The sequence below is a fragment of the Atractosteus spatula genome, chromosome 1 (assembly GCF_055471065.1).
Source record: "Atractosteus spatula isolate fAtrSpa1 chromosome 1, fAtrSpa1.hap1, whole genome shotgun sequence".
Classification (NCBI taxonomy): Eukaryota; Metazoa; Chordata; class Actinopteri; order Semionotiformes; family Lepisosteidae; genus Atractosteus; species Atractosteus spatula.
This window is the reverse complement of record NC_142706.1, coordinates 15,043,108-15,065,785: the sequence shown is the minus strand read 5'-3', so window position 1 is coordinate 15,065,785 and position 22,678 is coordinate 15,043,108. Positions and strand designations below refer to the sequence as shown.

Genomic DNA, 22,678 nt, shown 5'->3' with positions numbered 1-22,678 from the left:
TTTGGCAGCCTGATAAATATTTAGCTTCAACAGTATTTATTGCATTTTATATCTCAGACCATCAACAAAAATGTCTTATTATTTTAGTATACCTCTGTTATTAAAAAATAACATGCAGTATCTGGTTTGTGTCTTTTTGTCTTTGTGTTTAATTAGTGATACTTGGATCATACATTTAATTTTCCACATTTTTTGTCTTTCAGCATTCTTATATGCAGCTACCACCACATTTATACTGTTGATAAAATGTAATTCAAATTTCTCCAGCAAAATAAAATGCAGGTTAGCAACTGAATGTGATATACAGTATGGATAATAAATCAATGATTATATCAGCTGTACAATTGTAAAAAAAACGACACATTTCTGACAGCTTGAATTAAAACTGTTAAACATTACAACTGTAAATAAATGCTGTAAATTTAATCCTCTATTTTTTATGGAAAAAGTATAAGAAGTATACAAGACGTACAAAAACGAATTAATAATTTCAGGAAGCACATCCTCAAGGTTCCCAAAGCCAAAAGAGAGTTAAAAAATCAGCTAGAGTATGAGTAAATATGAAAGTCATGTATTTAGAAATCATTTTTTATCAGATGCCCTGTTCGGAATTCATGTATTGGAAGTTAATTAGCCTTTGATTTTTGATTAGTTTGCATAGTAAAGGACTGGAAACTGAATGCACACACTAATGCTAAATCAATCTTTAGTTACAGTTCATGAAGGGTATGAATACATTGGGAGACTACCCAACTTTGTTTTCTGCTGATGTTATTACTTACCTCTTCTTTAAAAAAAACAAATACACATGTTTTATACTTCCTGGTTTGCACTGTGGACAAAATATGGGCAAATTGCTGAATCATTTAATTTGGGCGTGGGCAGTTTGCCCACAGGGAAAATAATGTAAGGTGGGAGAGTATATCACTGCTTGTTTGCCTCAGCAATTGGCTTTGAACCACTTTAAAATGCTAATTGGTTTCCCCAGTACAGTATATGTCTTCTCAATAAACTCTTCTCAGAAGCATTTTTTGCAAAACGATTAATTACCCAGAATAATACCAATCTAAACAAAATAAACTACAGAGAAACAAACACAAATAAGACTGGCACCAACTAAAAAATTAAAATGAAAAAGTAGATAATTTGACACCCCCTTTGGGATTCTTTTCTATTTTCCAGGTCACAAAATCCCATTTCCTGTAAATTCTGTCCATGTTTATTGCAGTGCAGCTTCTCTTTTATAATTGCCTCTTCTTTCTTGACTATATATCCTGCAATTTAATGCAGTACAATTGCTTTCATGCTGTATATTTATAACAAGTATTTGACATGTTTTAACAACAGCCATTATTTTTCTTTTCTACCATTTTTTTTTGCTAAGCTATTTGTTGGCAATGTGGTGTAGTAGTTAGGGCTGCAGGCTCCGGACTGGAGATTTTTAATTTTTTACCCTAGATGGGATGTTGCTGTTGTACAGTACATTTGATCTAATTTTCTCAGATCACTCAAGCAAATGCCTTGCTGTATAAATGGGTCTTGTCCATATTATCATTGTAAATGAGAGAATTTTTAAAATTGGCATCTGCTTAAGCAAAGGATTACATTTACTATATATGTTTTGCATAGGCTTATTCAAAATAATGAAATAATTGCACATTTAATTTCATAAAAAGCTATAAATTCTGTTTTCAATTTCCCAAAGTTTGGTGTTGTGCTGTACATTAAGCAATAGCATTCCAAATGATTTTCCTTTTTAATGAGGTTTCTCCTGTGCAGGACCTGCTGGGAGGCTCCAACCAGGTAGACTTTGCTAGCTTCCAGGAGACACTGTTCAGTAGAATGAAGAGTAATGATAAAATAAAGGTAAGGTCACTGTTTTCATCCTGTTCTGTTAGCTCATCATTCAGATTTGGCCATCTTACACTAATAAGCTAATTAAATATCCCAAGTTCTTTATTTCCCTTGCTGTGTTAAATATTGCACTGACTTATTGGAAAGGCGTTACATTTCTTTTATATTTTATAGTTTACCAGTTATCTGGTGTAAAGTATGTAAAAAAATCAAATAAAACAGCTTTTAAAATCTTCAGTTTCTGTCAGAGAAAATATTGGTGCTCACTAAAATTATCAGTTTATTTACCTATTAAATACCACCATATCTACTTACCTTACCTACAATGTTTTTTTTTATCACTCCAACACATCTAGAAGATGTGAATCATTTTGGAACTTTAAAAATATTTTGAAGATTTTTTCATAAGTAATTTCTTAAAATTTGGTATTTCCCACATCTTGCGTTTTTGCTACATGCTACACTCTGCACTTACACATTTAATGTCATTCACAAGATGTTTGCCCAGTCTTGAATTTTTGTGTTAGAGTCTATTCCTTTTTATCTTCTATACAAGTATGCTACATCGCTATTTAATCTCTGTCATTCAAAAAACTAAAACACACTGTAAAAAGGATGGTCATCTTTCATTTTTCACCAAGTCCATTCTACATGCGAATCATACTACTGTATATAATGCTTTTACATGTATTTGTCAAGCACTTAGAATTTGACCTGCAAATGGTTTCTCCTAGTGTTCTCCTAAAAAAGTGTTCTCCTAAGAAATGCAAAAAATGTTGCCGAGAAATGCAATACATACTAGAGAAGCAATGTTAATTTTACAACATGTCCAGCACTTTACAACATGATTTTCTTTAATAGTTAATCTTTTATGGGAATCATAAACTAAATTTAACATGAAAAAAATGTGTGCTGTCTAGACATCCCTATCTACAATATAGGGATCCACAATGTACAGTACTGTAAATGTTGACATAAGTAATTGAACACGGTCTTTAATCGGTTAATTCACTCAGGCATGAAAGCTATGGCACAGTTCATTGTTCTACTGTATAAACTTAGAATTATTTGCTAAATTACTATTTACCACAATAATGTAGTTTAACAAACAATGATTATTGAATAAAGAAATTTTGTTTTGGATACAGGGCATCAATACTTATGCAAATGACTATATTTCACAAGCCCTTAAATTAAAGCTAATGTTTTTCAGCTCCTTGGTGTGAAAACGGTATGGTAGTTAGGCTAATATGAGTGCATGAGATGTTAAAACTCCAAGCGTGCTTCCAAGACTGTAGATGTTGATTTATTTTGTGTTAAAATATATTTAGAATATAATAAAAAACTCTGCAGCCTTTATAACTAGGTTCACAGTTAAGGAGTTTAGAGTCATGAATCAAAACTTGCTGAAAATAATGGCAGGAGTGACCTTTTTACTGAGACTCTAAAGAACTGTGTGGGCCTGCAATTAATTGTGTTTCTAGCAACTGTGACTGCAGCTTATAACAGTTCCCTCCCTGTGCTTTTTTTTGTACAATGTACATTATTCCTTAGTCCTCTTGGTTCTAAAAGTAAACATTAGTGATGACTCATGGGGCCCATATGACCCTAATAAAACCCAATTATTACCTGGTTTTCCTCTTATGGCATAGTTACAGTAATCAGAATATTTAACTACAGTGCCAGATACAGCTTAGTGAATATTTTGAACTTTTTGTATGGAACACTTTGTAACATAAATTCTTCTCATTATTATTAATAATATATTTGCATACTGGTAATAATAATACACATGCATGCCCTTTACCATGTAGAATTCATGTGAATTTCCCCCCTTCGTACTGAAGGATAATAAGGAGAAAAATACTCATGTAAGGTGGTTTCATTAATAATGAGCTACTTTCATTTAAGAAACACTGTTACCTGGCCTATCTAATTAAGGGTGACTTACTTATTAGGCTTTTCTATAATGAATTTGGTTCATGTGATCAGTTAACGCATACCAGGATTCCCCATTCAGTGTGCAGTTAGTGAAGTTGAGTTGTGTGGTGTGTTTGTGGCTTGTGCAATAGAGATCTCTTGGATCTACTGAGTGTTTAAGTGTTGTCACACAGTGTTGTGAGTACAGCATCATTACTCTGCTTAATGTTAACAAAGTTGTGAACACTGTTCATGATAAATGCCTAATGCCTCAGAGAACACAAATTTTGTATACGATCCATATCCCTCCCAAGTATAAATGTCATAGCAGTAAGGCAGGGGCAATTAACAGCATATAAAGCAATGAAGTTGTTAAGGCTTTATATAAGTAAGAAAAAATAAAAATGTATAAATAAATCTTAATATGAATAACAAAAATATATCTCAATACACATCCTGTTTCATATTGCAATAAAACATTTACACACTAATTGCTATAATAGCAAAGTTTGCTTAAGCCATGCTGCAGTTACAGAATATTTGCAGTTACAGTTTATTCTTTTACACTTTTAAACAAGAATAACATGGTAAAATATTGACTAATTTATGTATTTTGTATGTGACTCTAAACTATGTGTTTTTGTAGATTTGCTTTATTGGTGAGGATTTCTGTATGTAATTTCAGATATCCTGACTGAAACACGGCAAAATTAAATGCATCTCCATTTCTACAGCTACATGAGAAAGAACCAGATTTATTCTAGTCTAGTTTATAATTTAGGGAAACAAGGGAGCTGCAGGAAATAGTACACAAGCAAATTGTTAATAGCCTGAAATGTGTGTGGTGCATTCTTATAATTAAGAGATAGCTGTATACAGTACATTAGGATTCAGATAAATGGTTTGCCATCTACTAAATCTGTTGAATGTGAGAGAAATAGTGTCAGAAGTAACAATAAAAAAAAATCAAATCTTATTAGATATCCTTTTATTTTGTGTATAATATCCATTAGCAAAAACATATTTTTCTTGAACCTTTATAATGTACTATTTCTTGTAAGAATATTCTCCACATATCCACCATCCATTGCGATATTGTTTTGAAATTTTGAAAATGTCTTGCCTACTTCATCTTTAAATCCAATATGAAGAACAGGGAATGGAGACTTTGGAAGGTTTCAATTGAGGACTATGGTGGTACCAACCACATGTTTGTCAGAGTAGAAAATACAAATTTTAGGAAATAAAAATGTCATACCTTTCTTGAAGGCTTCATAGATTAAGAGAAATATGAAAAAATGCTTTTAAATCAACCATCTGCACATATTTCATGTTACCTACTGGAAGTGCTTAACATGGAAGAAAGATATCGGGCTTGGGGCGTGGGCAGTGAAAACGTTACTGTATGTTAGCCCAATTTAAAGAGTTTTAAACATGACTTATGAATTGTGTCAGTCAGGTGCTTCCCTTAGATAGTGTTTTGTTGGATGTTTGAATCTAACATTGCAAAGCAGTGGAAATGGTTCCATTTGTTCTTAGAGCTTTCAATCAAATACATGCTGTACAAGGAATGCTTTGGAAACAGTGATATTAAATTAATGTAATACTCCTGCAAAGAACCATTAACAGTACGCTAAAAATACAAGAGTTAAAATAATAATAACCCAAAGCTTTTTAATTTTTTAGAGAAAAATATGTCTCAGAGAAGTTTAATAAATATTACATTGTGTACATTAACTCGGTTTCAGTCTTCCAGCTCTGATAAAAGCACGTAATGGGTTATGACAGATGGAAGCTGACACTGTACCACTATCCACCCACATGTATTGCACTGCCAGCGTAAAGGCTTTGGGATTACATATTAACCATTTGCCCCTTTGAAACCAATGCAGTAATAAGAGGCATCCTCTTAGAAATCCATGTGGGTTTCAGTGAAGTGTAGGAAGATATCTTACAGCAGTGAGATTGAAAAGCCTGCAATGTCTGTGAAAATAAACTGATGTTTAGGCAACAAAGATTAATATAGTATTCTGTATATAAGCATAAATGCACAATGGATATTCTATATTAATAACAAAAAGATAACAGTGTTGGTTGAATCTGGCATAAATTTAAGGATCTATTTGTGACAATTTTCTCAAAAAAAGAGCCTTTAGGGAAGAAACTTTTGTTCTTCTCTTTATGATTTGAAGTATTGTGAGTTTTATACATAAATGAGAGTGGCTGACAAAGATTTTAAGGGGAAAAATCACTGATTTCATTGGCTTGATGGTGGTGGGCGAGTCCAACGACTATTTACAGTAGACAAAAAGCAAGGAAACCAAATAAATTTTAAATAAAGGAAGAAAATTCCAGAGCTGTCTGTGACCTGTTCACATACTGTAATTGAGCCAGCCACAGTCTAGTTTAATATCCTGGATGTCACAGTGTACAGGAGTCTACCCACTGAGTGCTGTAGGCTCACCATGATATCATGCAGATCGCTGGGACAGTTTACAGAAAATGTGGCTTTGTATTATTTTTTTGTCTTCATTTTTTCATTTGTGTAATGCTGTGAAGCATACCCACACTATCATAAAAATGTTCTCAACCTTTCCTCTGGAGACCATTTTGACAATTTATTATTCATTTATTAGCTTTGAACAGCCTGCAGAGACACAATTGGATCTATTCAACTGTGTCTTGAAGAGGTACTTCTTTAGATTGCAAAATGCAAGATCATCCTGAGAATCATATGGACGCTGAAAGTAACTATGAATTTTTAAAAGCGTGTAACTGAATAAAGGGGTGCTCCATTTGTATTTGAAGAGTTAATGCTATTCTACTTAGTTTCATTAATTCCAAAATACAAAAGAATATGTGGATACCTTTTAGTTTTTCTACAGTAAATACTTTATTCACTGAAACCACATTTCTTTCAAAACATACACATGCATTAAAGATCTGTGCATCTACAACATACTATATGATAAAGAATATCTGCATGTTATAGACACAGTACACAATTTTTAAGTAAATAAATGTCTGTATTTTTATTACATATAGATGGACAGCATGGTGGCACAGTGGGTAGCATTGCTGCTTTGCAGCACTGAGATTCTGGGTTCAGTTCCTGGGGTGCTATCTGCATGAAGTTTGTACGTTCTCCACGTTTTTGCGTGTCCTCCGAGTGCTACGGTTTCCTCCCACATTCCAAAGACATACTGGTAGTTGGCTTATAGGAAGTTTGGCCCGGTGTGATTGTGTGTATGTTTCTGTGTCAGCATTCGCCCAGTGATGGACTGGCTTCCCATCCAGGGTGTACCCTGCCTTGTACACATTGCTTGGTGGGATAGGCTCTAGCTCTCCAGCGATCCCGTACTGGAAAAAGTGGTATGAAAATTCATGGATATAAATATATCTGAGCAATAGTGATAAAACTGAATGAGCATAGTAAGGTAATGAAATATAGTATGGATAGATATAAGAAGCCAAATATACTCAGAAACAGTGGTCATTTTACTGTCATTTTTTTAAAAATCTGGATGTGTATTTTCATTAATGTATTCATGTACTACAGTATGCATGTGCATGTGTGTTCCAGTGTTCTCTTTGTTGTTTTACAAAGATTGCTTGGCATAAGTGATGTGATTTCAAAGAGCATCTAAGGTTCATTTTGAGATATGTAATACATAATGTAATTCATTATGTTTCTCTTTACTTTTAGTCTGTATGTATTTGCCCGGTAGTACTGTCTTTTTCTAAGCTTATCTCTATTACAAAGACATGCATTATACAGTGCATAATTCTGTTGTGACAGATCAGTTGAAGACCAAGTAGAAGAGTCCCTTTTTGTGTGCATATGTTTCATTTAAAGCAACAGTTTTACAGTATATACTGTATACAGGTACATACTGTATGTGGAGCATGAAACTCTGTTTATATTAGTTCATTTATAATAGATGTATTATTTCTTCCTTTGGTCCTTAAATATTACAGAATGCATTACATTTGAGCTATAAATAACACAAGGAAATGTAAAGTAGGTCCTAGCATACTGTATGTGCACCTATTTCTGAAGAGGTCTTATCCAAGAAAAAATGTACTGTAACTGTATAGTTAACAAGGTAAATGCCTTGAGGCATTTCATCCACAAATAATCCTTATGTAAAAGGCACACCTGCATTTTGAAAAAGATGCGCTTTACAATTTTCCCAGTGAATAATATCCTGCTTACCACCAGCATGCATACTGTACTTTTTTGTTTTACCTTATGTGTATTCAATATAATTTGCTATGTCTCCGTCCATGACTTTAGCCAGTGTGGCTCTTTTTTAAATTTTGAGTCAGTATATTCAAACAAAGGGATATGCCTAACAAAAATGCAAAGTACTCTGTGTAACAGTGAGCACCCTGTAACTTGACGGCAAAAATATTATTAGCATCTGTTTGAGTATTCTTTTGTTAGTCCAGTGTGTTATTTTGCCAAATTTATTTTTTACTTTTTTGAAAATGTTTTAAAATTGTGTTATCCCAAAGGATGAAACATTTCTAGGAGACTTCCTTGGAAAAGAAGGCAGCTCCCAGGCTATAACATACTGTACCATGGCACTGTCTGTATGATTATGATGTAACATCTAGAATGGGTTATTCATTCAGGACAGTTATAACTGTTTTAGCTCAATAGAGAGCTACTGTTTCATTGTCTTACCACCTCCTTATACTCTTTTTTTAGTCTTCTGAGAACAAATTCCTGTTTACAGTGATGACATGGTCAAGAGACGTACTGTACTATACACCTTTGCTGACTAGAAAAAATAAAGCAGGGAAAGAAAAAAATGGTCAATGCAATGTAAATAATATAACTTAACAAAACCGCAAAAGATTGAAACACTGAAAATGCCTTAAAAACACAGAAGCGTATGGATTTGTCTTATTGAAACTTACCGTGAGTAGTTGCACTTTTGAGGTTCAATTTGGTAAAAGTAATACATATTAAATTGTATAAGGTATAAAGAAATAAAATAAATAATGAAGACAGGAAGTTTTCTTAGTTAAATATATGACAATTAACCTAAACCATTGAAGCATTTATCTAATATGCAGATAGGGCCAGTGAATCAGGTAACAGACCACAATGATGAGTGTGATAGGGAGAGCCAGTTAAATTTCAATTTTCCAATTTCTCAAAGCTTGTTTACCTCCTTCATCAATAACAATAATTATTTTAAATGTTGAAGTTGTAATTATTATACACCACATCACAGATATTTTGAAAATAATATTGTTGGAATGTCTTATTAAACAACCATATACACATTCCTGTTGACTGAATGTGAGTTAAAAATTAGATAAGTGATCTGCAACACCTCTTAATTGTGCTTGAGTCTGATGAGGCAAAGCTCTTAGTGCCAGAAATGTTGTGGAAGATTGGGTAGTACACAGCTCACCTTGTTTTGTCATTTACAAATTGTAAGTGTATTTAACTGAGAAACTGAATCTGTCAAAGTGAGTTTAGTAAAAGTCAGTCAGTAGCTTGCTACATTGGTACAGACCTATCCAATAATTATGGCTGTAATTCAAGCAAACGGCGCTTCCACAAAGTAGTAACTCAGAAGGGTGTACATGAATCCTACCCATTTTTCTAGGTTTTAATTTATAACATTTTTTACTTTCCAAAATGTTGGAGCATTTGTTTTTCACTTGGGCATTACAATGCGTAAATAAACATAAAATAATTTCTGATTTAATGTGTTTAAACGTACTGTATATACAGTACTCTGGGTATTATATATAATGGATTAGGAAGACATTTCATATGATGGCATCAATGATGTGTTGAGGATGCTCTGTGAAGAAAAATGAAGTGAATCATTTGATGAATAGGATAGTATAAACAGAGGAAGACAATGTACAGTATTTGTTTTGCCCTTAAAATCCAACAGGTTATGCACAGGTTGTGTAAAAACCTAAGTCCCAATGGTATGACATAGGCATGCACTGCAGATCGAGATGTAAGTTAAAAGAAAGAGGAGCCAGGCAGTTTCTATTGAACTGACAGATCCAGGAACAAATGGAGACGATTGTCATTAAAATATCTGCTAGAATATAAAGCCTGTTTTTTATAAGTAGAGAGGAAAAGGGAATTGCCTATAAGCAGTTCATAATTATGGAAAACAGCAATGCCACATTATCTCACATTCTGTGAACCTATCTAATAAATGCCGCATTGTAATTAAGTACATAATTATAGGATTAAAATGCAATATACAGTATAGTATCTAAGGGGAGCACTAGTAGAAATCAAGTCTTAAAGTTTACATGGAGAGACCAGACTTTCTGCAAGTGGACTTCAAAGTTTGGCAGAGCTGAAAATCTTTCGTCCTGCTGCTTTCATCCTGGAGAGTCTAAAATGCAGTTATTTCTCTTCCCTTATCAATGTCAAATATTATACAATCTATTTGAATACCCTAAAGGAGGAAGAAAGAGGAATCAAAGAATTAAAAACAACCTATGCAAGGAAATACTGTATGTTCATTTTTATTGTGGAAAGCATTTTTTTTATATGTGTAATTGCCAGTTATTTTTGTTTTACCCACTCATGCCTGTGACCATGACTGCGTGAAGGAGAATGAAGAAGTGTAGTCACTCACCAGTTAACACATCACAGGTAACACAGGTAATACCTGAGGTTTGAGCTCCAATTGGAGGACAGCTGTGTCCTTCACTGAGACCACGACAGGTCACTGCAACCCTTGAAAGCCCTGGCTGACTAAACCCACCCCATGCTTGGTGACACTCACTCAGTTGTGCACTAAGTTTGGTTTGGTGAGGTGGTTTCAGACTACTATCTTGATTCAGTGCAGTATATTTTCCACTCAGATCAGTGGAAGATTATGGACACTCTTTGAAGAAAGTCTTAACCATAACCCTAACCTATGCAATATCCATAGCTAGGGTTGTAGACACTTTTTGATGTCATGGTATTTTCAGGCAGGAATTACATTTACTGTAGGAAAAGTGATATTTCATTCTTATCTTCAAATTTTTTTCTTCCATGTATGGCCATGTACAGTAGAGTTCATTGTCCTATAATGGACTATTCTCCAACTTGCCCTAAAAGTAAAAGCTTCAAAAACAGTGATTATAGGTTTCAGACTCTTGGATTTGCATTGAATGCACAGGTATATTAACAAATGAAGTAAAAGCTGTTTGAGTATCCCAGACTTTTAGCCTAGTTAAGCCTGAAACCATGCTCATTGAGAACACCATTCAACATGAAATTTCCCATAACAGAGTTCTTCTCAAAAAGAGACTTTTACCATTAGTGATTCATTCTGTTTGGTTTGGTGAGGTGGTTTCAGACTGATATCACGATTTAGTGCAGCATATTTTGCTCTCAGATCGGTGGAAGATTATGGACACTCTTTGAAGAAAGTCTTTCCCTAACCCTAACCTATGCAATATCCATAGCTAGGGTTACGTCTAGGATTCCCACAAAACGTAGGCACTTTTTTAAATGTTATTGCTGTTTTTTGGGGCAGGAATTACACTTATTACAAATGTGATATTTCAGTGTTAGCTTCACATTTTTTTCTTCCATGTATGGCCATATACAGTAGAGCTCATTGTCCTATAATGGACTATTCTCCAACTTGCCCTAAAAGCAAAAGCTTCAAAAATAGTGATTATTGGTTTCAGACTCTTGTATTTGCATTGAATGCTCAGGTACATTATTAAATGAAACCAAAGCTGTTAGAGTATCCCAGACTCTTAGCCTAGTTAAGCCTGAAGCCATGCTCATTGAAAACACCATTCAACATGAAATTATGGCCATATACATTAGAGTTCATTGTCCTGTTAGGGACTTTTCTGCAATTTACCCTAATAGCAGTTAAAAAAGAGAGTGATTACAGTACTGCTTTGCCCTTAATGGGGATGTTGTCTAAATCCCCGTAATGCAAAAGTTTGAAAGAAAGTGATTAAACAGATTAATCTCTTGCATTTGGCATGGAATGCACTGGCATTTTAACAGTTGCAGCTACAATTTATTGGGTTTTTTCATACTCTTAACCTATTTAATGCTGATACCATGCTCATAAAGTGTACAATTTGACACAAAATTTCCAATTACAATACTTGTCAAAAAATAAAATTGTACCACAGTTTATACATTTAGTTTGGTGTGGCAAGGCTGCTAAGTCTTTTCTGACTAATATTTTGATGCCCTGAATTATATCTTCTGCTTAAATGAGTGTGATGTTGCATTGAAGCAAATCTGAACCCTAACCCTAACTACCCAAACCCTTAGCTAGGGTTAGGGTTAGTATTATTAGAAAACATAGAGGATGTTTGATGGCATGGCTGTGTTTTAGGACAGAAGTGAAATTTAGGAAAAGTAATATTTTATTGTTCTCTGCAAATTTTTTTCTTGCATATACATTATGTCTCTATATACTGCATTGCTCTAAATGGGAATGTTGCCTTAAACCCCAAAACACTAAAGTTTGAAAGAAATTGGTTAAATGTCTCAATCTGTCTAAATCCCCGTAATGCAAAAGTTTGAAAGAAAGTGATTAAACGGATTAATCTCTTGCATTTGGCATGGAATGCACTGGTATTTTAACAGTTGTAGCTAAAATTTATTGGGTTTTCTATACTCTTAACCTCTTGAACGCTGTTTCCATGCTCATGGAGAATACCATTCCACACAAAATTTCCAATAACAGAATACTTGTCAAAAAATGAAATTGTACCACAGTTATACATTTTGCTTGGTGTGGCAAGGCTGCTAAGTCTTTTCACACTAATATTTTGATGCCCTGGGTTATATTTTCTGCTTAAATGAGTGTGAGGTTGCATTGAAGAAAATCTGAACCCTAACCCTAACTACCCAAACTCTTAGCTAGGGTTAGGGTTAGTATAATTCGAAAACATAGAATGTTTGATGACATGGCTGTGTTTTAGGACAGAAGTGAAATTTAGGAAAAGTGATATTTTAATGTTCTCTGCACATTTTGTTTCTTACATATATGGCTCTATATACTGCTTTGCCCTAAATGGGGATATTGTCTAAATCCCCAAAACGCATAAAGGTTGAAAGAAAGTGGTTAAATGTCTCAATCTTTTGCATTTGGCATTGAATGCATGGGCATTTTAACAGTTGTAGCTCAAATTTATTGGGTTTTCCAGACTCTTAACCTATTGAACGCTCCTACCATGCTCATGGAGAATACCATTCCACACAAAATTTCCAATAACAGAATACTTGTCAAAAAATTAAATTGTACCACAGTTTATACATTTTGTTTGGTGTGACAAGGCTGCTACGTCTTTTCTGACTAATATTTTGATGCCCTGAGTTATATTTTCTGTTTAAATGAGTGTTAGGTTGCATTGAAGAAGATCTGAACCCTAACCCTAACTACCAAAACCCTTAGCTAGGGTTAGGGTTAGTATAATTAGAAAACATAGAGAATGTTTGATGGCATGGCTGTGTTTTAGGACAGAAGTGAAATTTAGAAAAAAATGTTTTAATGTTCTATGCACATTTTGTTTCTTACATATATGGCTCTATATACTGGTTTCCCCTAAATGGGGATGTTGTCTAAATCCCCAAAATGCAAAAGTTTGAAAGAAAGTGTTTAAATGTCTCAATCTGTTGCATTTGGCATTGAAGGCACTGGCATTTTAACAGTTGTAGCTCAAATTTATTGGGTTTTCCAGACTCTTAACCTATTGAACGCTCTTACCATGCTCATGGAGAATACCATTTCACACAGATTTTCCAATAACAGAATACTTGTCAAAAAATGAAATTGTACCACAGTTTATACATTTTGTTTGGTGTGGCAAGGCTGCTAGGTCTTTTCAGACTAGTTTTTTGATGCCCTGAGTTATATTTTCTGCTTAAATGAGTGTTAGGTTGCATTGAAGAAAATCTGAACCCTAACCCTAACTACCCAAACCCATAGCTAGGGTTAGGGTAGTATAATTCGAAAACATAGAATGTTTGATGACATGCTTGTGTTTTAGGACAGAAGTGAAATTTAGGAAAAGTGATATTTTAATGTTCTCTGCACATTTTTTTCCTTGCATATATGTCTCTATATACTGGTTTCCCTTAAATGGGAATGTTGACTAAATCCCCAAAATGCAAAAGGTTGAAAGAAAGTGGTTAAGTGTCTCAATCTGTTGCATTTGGCATTGAATGCACTGGCATTTTAACAGTTGTTGCTACAATTTTCTCTTCACATTTTTTTTTCTTGCATATACTGTATGTTTTCAAACTCATGCATTTGCACTGAATGCACAGGAATATAAACAAATGAAGCCAAATCTGTTTGAGTATTCCAGACTCTTAGCCTAGTTCAGCCTGAAATCATGCTCTTTGAGAACATCATTCAACATGAAGTTTCCCGTAACAGAGTTCTTTTTTTAATTAGACTTTTACCATTAGTGATATATTCTGTTTGGTTTGGTGAGGTGGTTTCATACTAATATCTTGATTCAGTGCAGCATATTTTGCTCTCAGATCAGTGGAAGATTATGGACACTCTTTGAAAAAAGACTTAGCCGTAACCGTGACCTATGCAATATCCATAGCTAGGGTTAGGCCTAGGATTCCCACAAAATGTAGGCACTTTTTGATGTCATGGCTGTATTTTTGGGCTGTAATTACATTTAGGAAAAATATTTCAATGTTATCCTCACATTTTTTTTCTTCCATATACTGTATGGGTATATACAGTAGAGCTCATTGCCCTATAAGGGATTTTTCTCCAACTTACCCTAAAATCAAGAGCTTGTAAGATAGTGATTATTGTTTTCAAACTCATCAGGCACTAGTCCTATTGGTGTAAGAGATTCGGTCAGGTGAGAGTTAAAAAAAACAGGACTTTGAGGTTTCCTTTGTCCCCGATTATGAGTTGTCTCTTCTGTTACGCAAACCCCAACATTGGAAGGGAGGGAAGGGAGAGTATCGGACCGACCGAGCAACAGGTCGAACTGAAACTTGTGCGTTTTGGACAAGTGAGTTGTTAGAGGAGTCTAAGAGAAGGACTTGAGGTAGTTTATCACAGAGAAGCATATGTTGTTGTTTTTTCACTCCAGGGTTTGTCAAACGCCCTGTTTTTGTTGTAGCAGGACAATGAACAAATCATTAAAAAACAATTCCTCTTTAGCTAAAAACATAATACATGTATGCTGAACCTGATGCATTCTCAGACATATACTTGTCATGGAGCTTTTTGGGACTGCTTTCTAAATGTGATCCTAGATATTGTTTTGCTTCTTCTAGAAAATCATCAAATAGTTTTTTCAATATTTAAACATTACATCCACTTACATTCACAGAGATTAAATAAGAGTAAATTATACATAGAACAGTTATTATTTATACGATTGAAAATATTAAAATGCTTTCTAATTCCTCCTGCTTACGACCGAAAGACAAGATTAGAAGAGCATGTCTTTCAATTTTTGCAGCACACTGAAGGAAAAATATTTGTGTAAAACTCAGAAATTATGTTCATTAGAGTTATGGTATACACTCATGGATTATGTACTGTTTATTTTCTCTCTCTGCAACAAAATGTTTGTGGTCACAATTCTTTAATGACAAAGGTAGCAGTGTACAGATATACTGTACTTTAATTTGCTGTTGATGTTGCCTAAAATACTTCTTCCTGAAATACTCCTGCTGTCATGGCACTTTTAAGACAGTTGGTTTTCTCCAATTCTGCTAATGTTTTTTTCGTTTATCCTTCTCTATCCTAAATTGCAGTTGCATTAAATGTGATCTTAAATTTCTTAAATGTCTGTTGATATTGCATTGCCTAATACATAAGTAGCACAAGTACTGTATATTTTAGAGTATAGTTAGGATACCCATTGTAAGAAAAATATACTGTAAGCAGATTGCAGTCTATTCACATGCATAGAGTTTTAATTGTTTCAAATTAGTCAGTCAGAATGTGAAATTCTTTACTTTGTTTTAATTAACTTTTAATTAAGTTTGATTTTTTCTTCTTTTTAAAGTTTTGTTCCTGTACAATCTTTTTTTTCCCAGAATTCATTTGGTCTTTCTCAGCTCAGGGGAAAGAGGGAGCAATTTAGCCAAATGTGACTGAATTACACACAACATTCAGCACCAGCTTAGAAACTGAAGCAGAACTAAATAATTATTCATTAAAGATTCTAAGATAAAGATCAGTGAAACATAATCTTTTGGATAGAATATTGAGAAGCAAAATAATCATAGAAAATGGCAAAATAATTAGTTTAAACAACTGGCTCAGAGAATGAAACAGAGTATGAAAATATTTTGCTGGTAAAATGAAATGCAGCACAGAGAAAGTTTTGCTGAATGTATTCAGCTCAAAATACCCCGATTTCATTCCATCCAATTAAATTCTTCAGTGTTAAGTAATATCCTCAGCAAAATAGCTTGTGGATGAAGGATTTTTTAAGCATTGTAGTGGGGCTGAATACAAGCTAAGCTGGAATTATTTTCCAAATCAGAAGCTACAGTCTTTGGAACTGATGTTCTCATCTTGTCATTGAAGTGTCAAGTGAGCAAAAAAGAAAATGAAAACCAACAAAGCACATTGGAAATACACCCCAGGGGGATTATTAAGACTGATTGGGCACAATTAGAAATTAATGCATGGCAAGAGCTGTATGACAAATTGCCAAGTACAGTATGTAGTGTACAAGAAGAGGAGAGTATAATTTCATGAATGTAAATACATGTAAAGTTTGCAAACCTCTGCCAGCAAACCATCCTCTATGTTATATTTGTCTGAGGTAATCAATATTTATTTTATAGAAATTGATGCTTTGTGCTGAATTAATCAATTTTTATGTAACTCTAATTTGTCCAACTAATTTTAACTGTCGTGTACTTATCTATTGATATATATGATATACAGTATACTAGTCAGCTGAAAATTCAAGATTTTTTACAAGGTACTGTTTAAATATTTTTGAGGAAAAATAAATCATTCCCCGGTCACCATCCCTTTTTAAATCATTACTTAAAAATGGATGAACTTTCATCATTACATTATTTGTGGGTTAACATGATCTACGATTTTTTTAAATCCATCAAATTTCAGACTGTTGTTCGTGTTAATGATGGATTCTTAAGCAGCTATAAGCTATAAAATGTTCTCACTACATCACTACATAGATTAATATCGTCAGATTTCTGAAGCTAACCAAAGCCTTATCAGTCCTGTCAGCCTTCCTTCAAGAAAAGGAAAAACAGTTTGATGGTGTAAGTGGTTGTTGGTGTTGTTGACCAGTAGTTGGCACTCTTCCAACCAGATTAGAATTTCCAAACCAATGCCCCTGTATGGGACATTCATACTGTAGGAAGTTTTGTTCTCGGGATAAACTGTCAAACCAAAATCTGGAATACTTCATCATTAATAATCACATAAATTTCTTTCTTCGTCTAAATAATATGGGTCACCTAAAATTACCCTACAACTCATATGATAAAATATATTTAAAATTTGCTTACACTTATATAGCGCTTTTCTGGACACTCCACTCAAAGCACTTTACAAGTAATGGGGACTCCCCTCCACCACCACCAATGTGTAGCATCCACCTATCATGCCAGCTATCAGTGGGGAGGAGAACAGAGTGTTGAAGCCAATTCATAGTGAGCACCCACTGCTGACCCCTGTAATATCTCTTCCAGCAGCAACCTTAGTTTTTCCCCGGAGGTCTCCCATCCAGGTACTGACCAGGCTCATACCTGCTTAGCTTTAGTGGGTTGCCAGTTATGAGTTGCACAGTGATATGGCTGCTGGCAATAAATAATAATATAGCATATAAATTCTTACCTTTCGGTCTGATCTGCTGTATAGTGAGGCTATTATGCAGTTACATAATAGCTGCCACACAGTACAGCCCAGGTGGGTGATGCAATTTAGTGGTGGATGAAGTGGGTCCTCCTATATGTAAAGTGCTCTGTGATGAAAAGGGCTATATAATTGCAATTAATTATTATTTTGGCAAAGCTTTCCATTGCTGATGAACTCCACACCCCTGCAAGTCAGCCTAATGAAAATAATCATTGCTTATTGCTGTGCAACTGTTTCAGTTTGCATTAACTGTCAATTTGCAGAATTTTGTTGTTTTCTTTCCAGCAATACAATGAAAAGAGGCTGAAAAAGTTTCTGTTCCAAACAGAATACACAGTACATTAGAGGCAACCTCATTTTGCTTTCATTGTCCTTATGTGATGACCACAGCTCACTGGAGATGTTTAAATTGAATCTGCTTCTCAAATTTAAGTGCAGCCTTTAAATCCCAAAGACATTTTCCATTTATTTTGATTAGGCCTGTATTTAAAAGATAAGCCCCTCTTGTAATGGCATTGGATAGAAACAGAATGAAGTCTGTTTGATGATAATTATAAACTAGAAAAATATCTGCTTGTCAATTAATTAATGCTTTGTGAAAATGTTCACTTTTCATTTAATGTTCTTGGATCTCAGTGGGCGAATACCCTGGTGCGCTATTGTAATATCTAAGCAGCAGAACCTGCTGGCAGGGTAGAAGAGTTTCAAATGAATGGATTTCTATTTTCATCTCCCACCTTAATTTAAAGCATGATCTGTGCAGAGCTACTGGATAAATACCTAAAAAGATTAAATGTTTCTTTTTTATATGCGTTAGTGCATTTGCTCAACTTTCTTATCATTAACTACTTAAAAAAGTGTTTGGGAATAGATGGTAGTTGAAAAGATGCTTCTTCTGCATTAAAATAGTGCTAAACAGCTGCACCTGTAATCTTTTGCCTGCCTTACTTAACTTAAACTAATTAGACTGAGTTGTAGAATTAAACAAAAACACGTATTTTAAGAAAACTAATAAAAAATAGTTATACTGCTCATGTAGGATATGTGGATGTCAGTATGGAAGTATTAATTCACACCAAACTCACAATCAAACTGTCAGCACCAATTAAAGAAAGAAATCACAGAGACAAATCCACTTATCTTAATAATTCAGTACAAGGTAAACTATTCATAGTTACTATTCCTTGGAATTTGGGTAATTTACATGTTATAAGCCTATACTATTATATACTGTTAGTGTATAAGCCTATTAATGTTTTCTCTTACTTTCCATCCTGAAAATAATGAAAAATCATTATGTGTGTCTCCCTTTTATTGGACATGTGATATAGATTGGGATTTTCAGACAATTCAAACAATGCATTTTAATCAAGCTCCCACCACAAAACAATTTACTTTTAAATTAGTTTTACTCATGTCTTTTGATTAATTTAGAAAATTATTTACCACAGTTGGCTATCCCATCTTCTCCTCTCCAGGTATACATTTTGTGGAGAATGACAGTTTTGTGTTTATGGGTCTGTTTCATTATAAATGGTTATTTGCATCTGTTTTCTTAATGAACAGGCTGGACTGTACTCAGAACTGGTAAAAATTACAGGATGTTTCTTATGCCTCTTTTACATGGTAGTTTGCATCAAGAATAGGTGGGAATTTTAAATGAAATGAAAAGGCCCTAAAGCTGTAATAGGGGAGGGTATTTTTCATTTGTAAACAATAAAACAAATGTGAATAACTAAAGTAAGGTGGGTGAATAAGGAAGTCTGGACCAATTACAAACCCACCAAATGTTTTTAGAGCTTTAAGAAAAAAATAAAAACGCCTAAAACAGAAAATTGGAGTCATTTTTTCTATGACTATAAAGTTATTGTAGATTTGTTTGTTTTTTATTTTTTAAAGGATTACATAGAGGCTTGAATAAATGTGACCTTGGGTTTTATGGATGTAAATTATAAAGATTTGTGTGCAAAGCACTGCTCTGTGCAGTGCTATAAAGATTACAGGATGATTTTTTTTTCAAAAGGATGCATTATCCAACCTGTACATCTTTCTGTTTTATTTTTTGTTCCAATTTCTTTTGGAGTATGAACTTTGGATTGCACTCTATTTCCATACATATTATTAAGGACTTTTTTCAAACTGTGTTTTTAGAGATGCCAGATTCATTTTATACATACAGTATTTATTTACATTTTCCCAAATCTTGACTTTATTGCAACCAAGCCTTTAATGCTAATAATGTAGAGATTATGTAATAATCACACATCATACTGTATTTACATAGTGTGTGACTAAAAAGGGTGCAACTGATATTTTTTTAGGATAACTTGTTGCCAAGTGCAAAATACTAAGAGGCAACTTTATCTGTTGGAAAATAATACATTGTAAAGTGCAGTTCAGACCATTAATCCTGACAATTATAGGGTTATTTGCTGTGTTTTGAACAGTCCTTCTGGGAACAATCTACATTCTTAATAGTTGTGAAAGCACTGTGTTCAGGATTGTATGTTCAGTATGATATAAATTTGATTGTTATTAAAGGAAACAGAAATATGTATAATTTTCCATGAATGATTAAAGGATTTGAAATATAATTGCTGTAACTTTTTCCATGTATGATTAAAAGTGATTTTATTATTTTTTACCTTCGATGAGATGTTTATAAAGAACAAATCTAAATTTGATGTCACACTGTTGTTTTACTTCCTAAGCAACTACTATAATGAGTTTTTGATAAGGTAGTATAACAATATTATGAGTGTTCTGGGTCATAATCTATACATATAGTATATATGATATATGGGAACTATAACTTTAAAACTATATTATATTAAAATCTCTCATAACATACATAATCTTGACCTTTTTGTATTTTATTTTGTGGTTTTAGATCAAAGACAGGCCTTCCAAACTGGATAATGACCCACTTGTCCAAGCTGCAATACATGGTAAGTCAAGATGAAAAGCAGTCTTTACCAGATGATCCACTGCGGTTTATCTGGGATTTATGTTCAGATAAACTAGTTCCTTCTTTACATTCAACGTTTTTTCTTTTCTACAGTTATCAACTTGAAAAATATATATCATATGATATTAAAATATGCAACATCCTACAGTACCTTGCTATTTGGACTTTTTGTTGTTTATTGTATGAAAATTGTCATCTAAAACACCTCTATAAAGGCACGCTTCCAATATGCCAAATAATATGCCAAATAAACATCTTTAGTGCAGCCTTTTAGTCTTTTAGTGTACTTCAGAATGCACACCGACAGTCTGTCTGGTTCTTTCCCAATCTGTTGTTAGGCATATACTTACTATGAATTCACTGAAAAAACACAAAGTGACAAAAATGTGGTCTGCCAATACCATTTTAGTAGTTGAGGGGAAAGAAGAAAAGACCAATTAAAAATTAATTTCCAAAACTGCATTGAAAGCTGGAAAGGTAAAAAATTCAAAGTTCAAACTTCAGCTTTTTTTTTATAAAGACAACTTCAGTGATATACTGTATACTGATCCCTTTGAAAGAAACGACCACTGTGGAAGATCTGTTTTTATATTTAGAGGTTCAAGTGTCTGGCGTAGAAAATTCTTCAGAGTGGAATTAACCTCCACCCTCCACTTGTGCCCTTGTAGATTTCACACTGACAGCTCAACACTGCAACCTATACTCGACATGTAGACTTAGAATTGTAGCAGCAAGAATGTGAAGACAGGAATTTCACAAAATCCCTAAATATTTTAACTAGGGATTTCCTGTGCTTATTTAATATTTCAGGATTTTTAAAAAATAAATCCCTGGTTTCACACTGATGCAGCAAAATAAGTAAAAAGCTAATGGTGATACAATGACTCATTAAATTGATGTTGTTTTCTGATATATTTTGACTCCACAACTTAGCTGCAGTTAGTTGCCTTTAGTATTTCAGCAGCAAATTGGAATACAGAATTTTTGTGCTATATTTGAGGCAGTGTTTAATGTTTCTTTCTTTGTCTTAATCTTACTGTATAGGCAAGTTCTCATAAAAAATAAAAAGGTTCTTTGATCAGCTGGTTTAGGATCCTAAATTCAGTATTAATGCGTGTTTCTGATATTACATTATGCACTTTATTTTGAACTAAGTGCTTGGTTATAAGTAACAAGTTATATAATTTAGCAGTTTCCTGTGCTTTTGACTACATAGTAGTACTGCCCTCTAGTGACCCATAGGAGCCCTTTCCCCCCTGGTCTTTTCCTGCTTTTAAAAAAGATAATTAAGCTAAAACAAATACGCATTAATACTGTACATAAACATAATGTTGCCAGATAATAGCAGGAAAATAACATTGTAACCACGTAGTAGCAATTACAGATTGACGCATGGCATTGACAATTACTGTATTTCTAAATTATAAATTGGCCATACAAATTATATGAACCAAAGAGGAATAGTTAGTGCTTTGCAAACATAATCAGACCCTTGCACAGTTTTCACATTTTGTTACTTTAAATCTTACAGTCATGACACTTTGAAGTAGGACTAAAATATTAAATTTGCTCATACACAACCTACTCTACACACTCAAAACAAAAAAGCATAAAGAAGTAGATCAAATTAAACTAGAAAAGTTGTGATTGCATAAGTATTCAAATCCTTTAAAATTTATGTGCACAAAATTACCTTAATGAGCCACACAGTGATAGAGTGACCTCTGCGTGCATTAATTGTGATTCACATGATTTCAGAATAAATATACACAGTACTTATACTGTATATGTAACTTTCTTTTGTCAGGTAGTGAATTTCAAGCAAATATGTAACCATAAAGACCAATGAACTTTCAAAACAACTTGGGTATAAAAGTGTTTAAAGGAACAGATCAGGGGATCAGTATTAAAACATTTCAAAGCCCTTTAATATCTCTTTGAACATGGTGATGTCAATCAGAAAGAAGTGAAGGCACCAGACATTATATCATATCTACTGTAGATCACTACACTGTCCCTGCAGACTGAGCGGTCAGGCAAGGGTGGAACTGGTTAGAGAACCCACTTTGAGGTCTATCAC

The 22,678-nt window shown here is 33.8% G+C and overlaps 1 protein-coding gene across 1 annotated transcript in view; it reads left to right on the top strand.

The window, feature by feature from the left end:
* The window catches only part of LOC148840666 (glucosidase 2 subunit beta-like), a 220,523-nt gene that overhangs the window by 62,298 nt on the left and 135,547 nt on the right, over positions 1-22,678 (top strand). The window contains exons 9-10 of the mRNA XM_088915225.1: positions 1,780-1,866; positions 20,521-20,578. Of these exons, the coding sequence (XP_088771351.1) occupies positions 1,780-1,866; positions 20,521-20,578 (145 nt within the window). The remainder of the gene's footprint in view (positions 1-1,779; positions 1,867-20,520; positions 20,579-22,678) is intronic.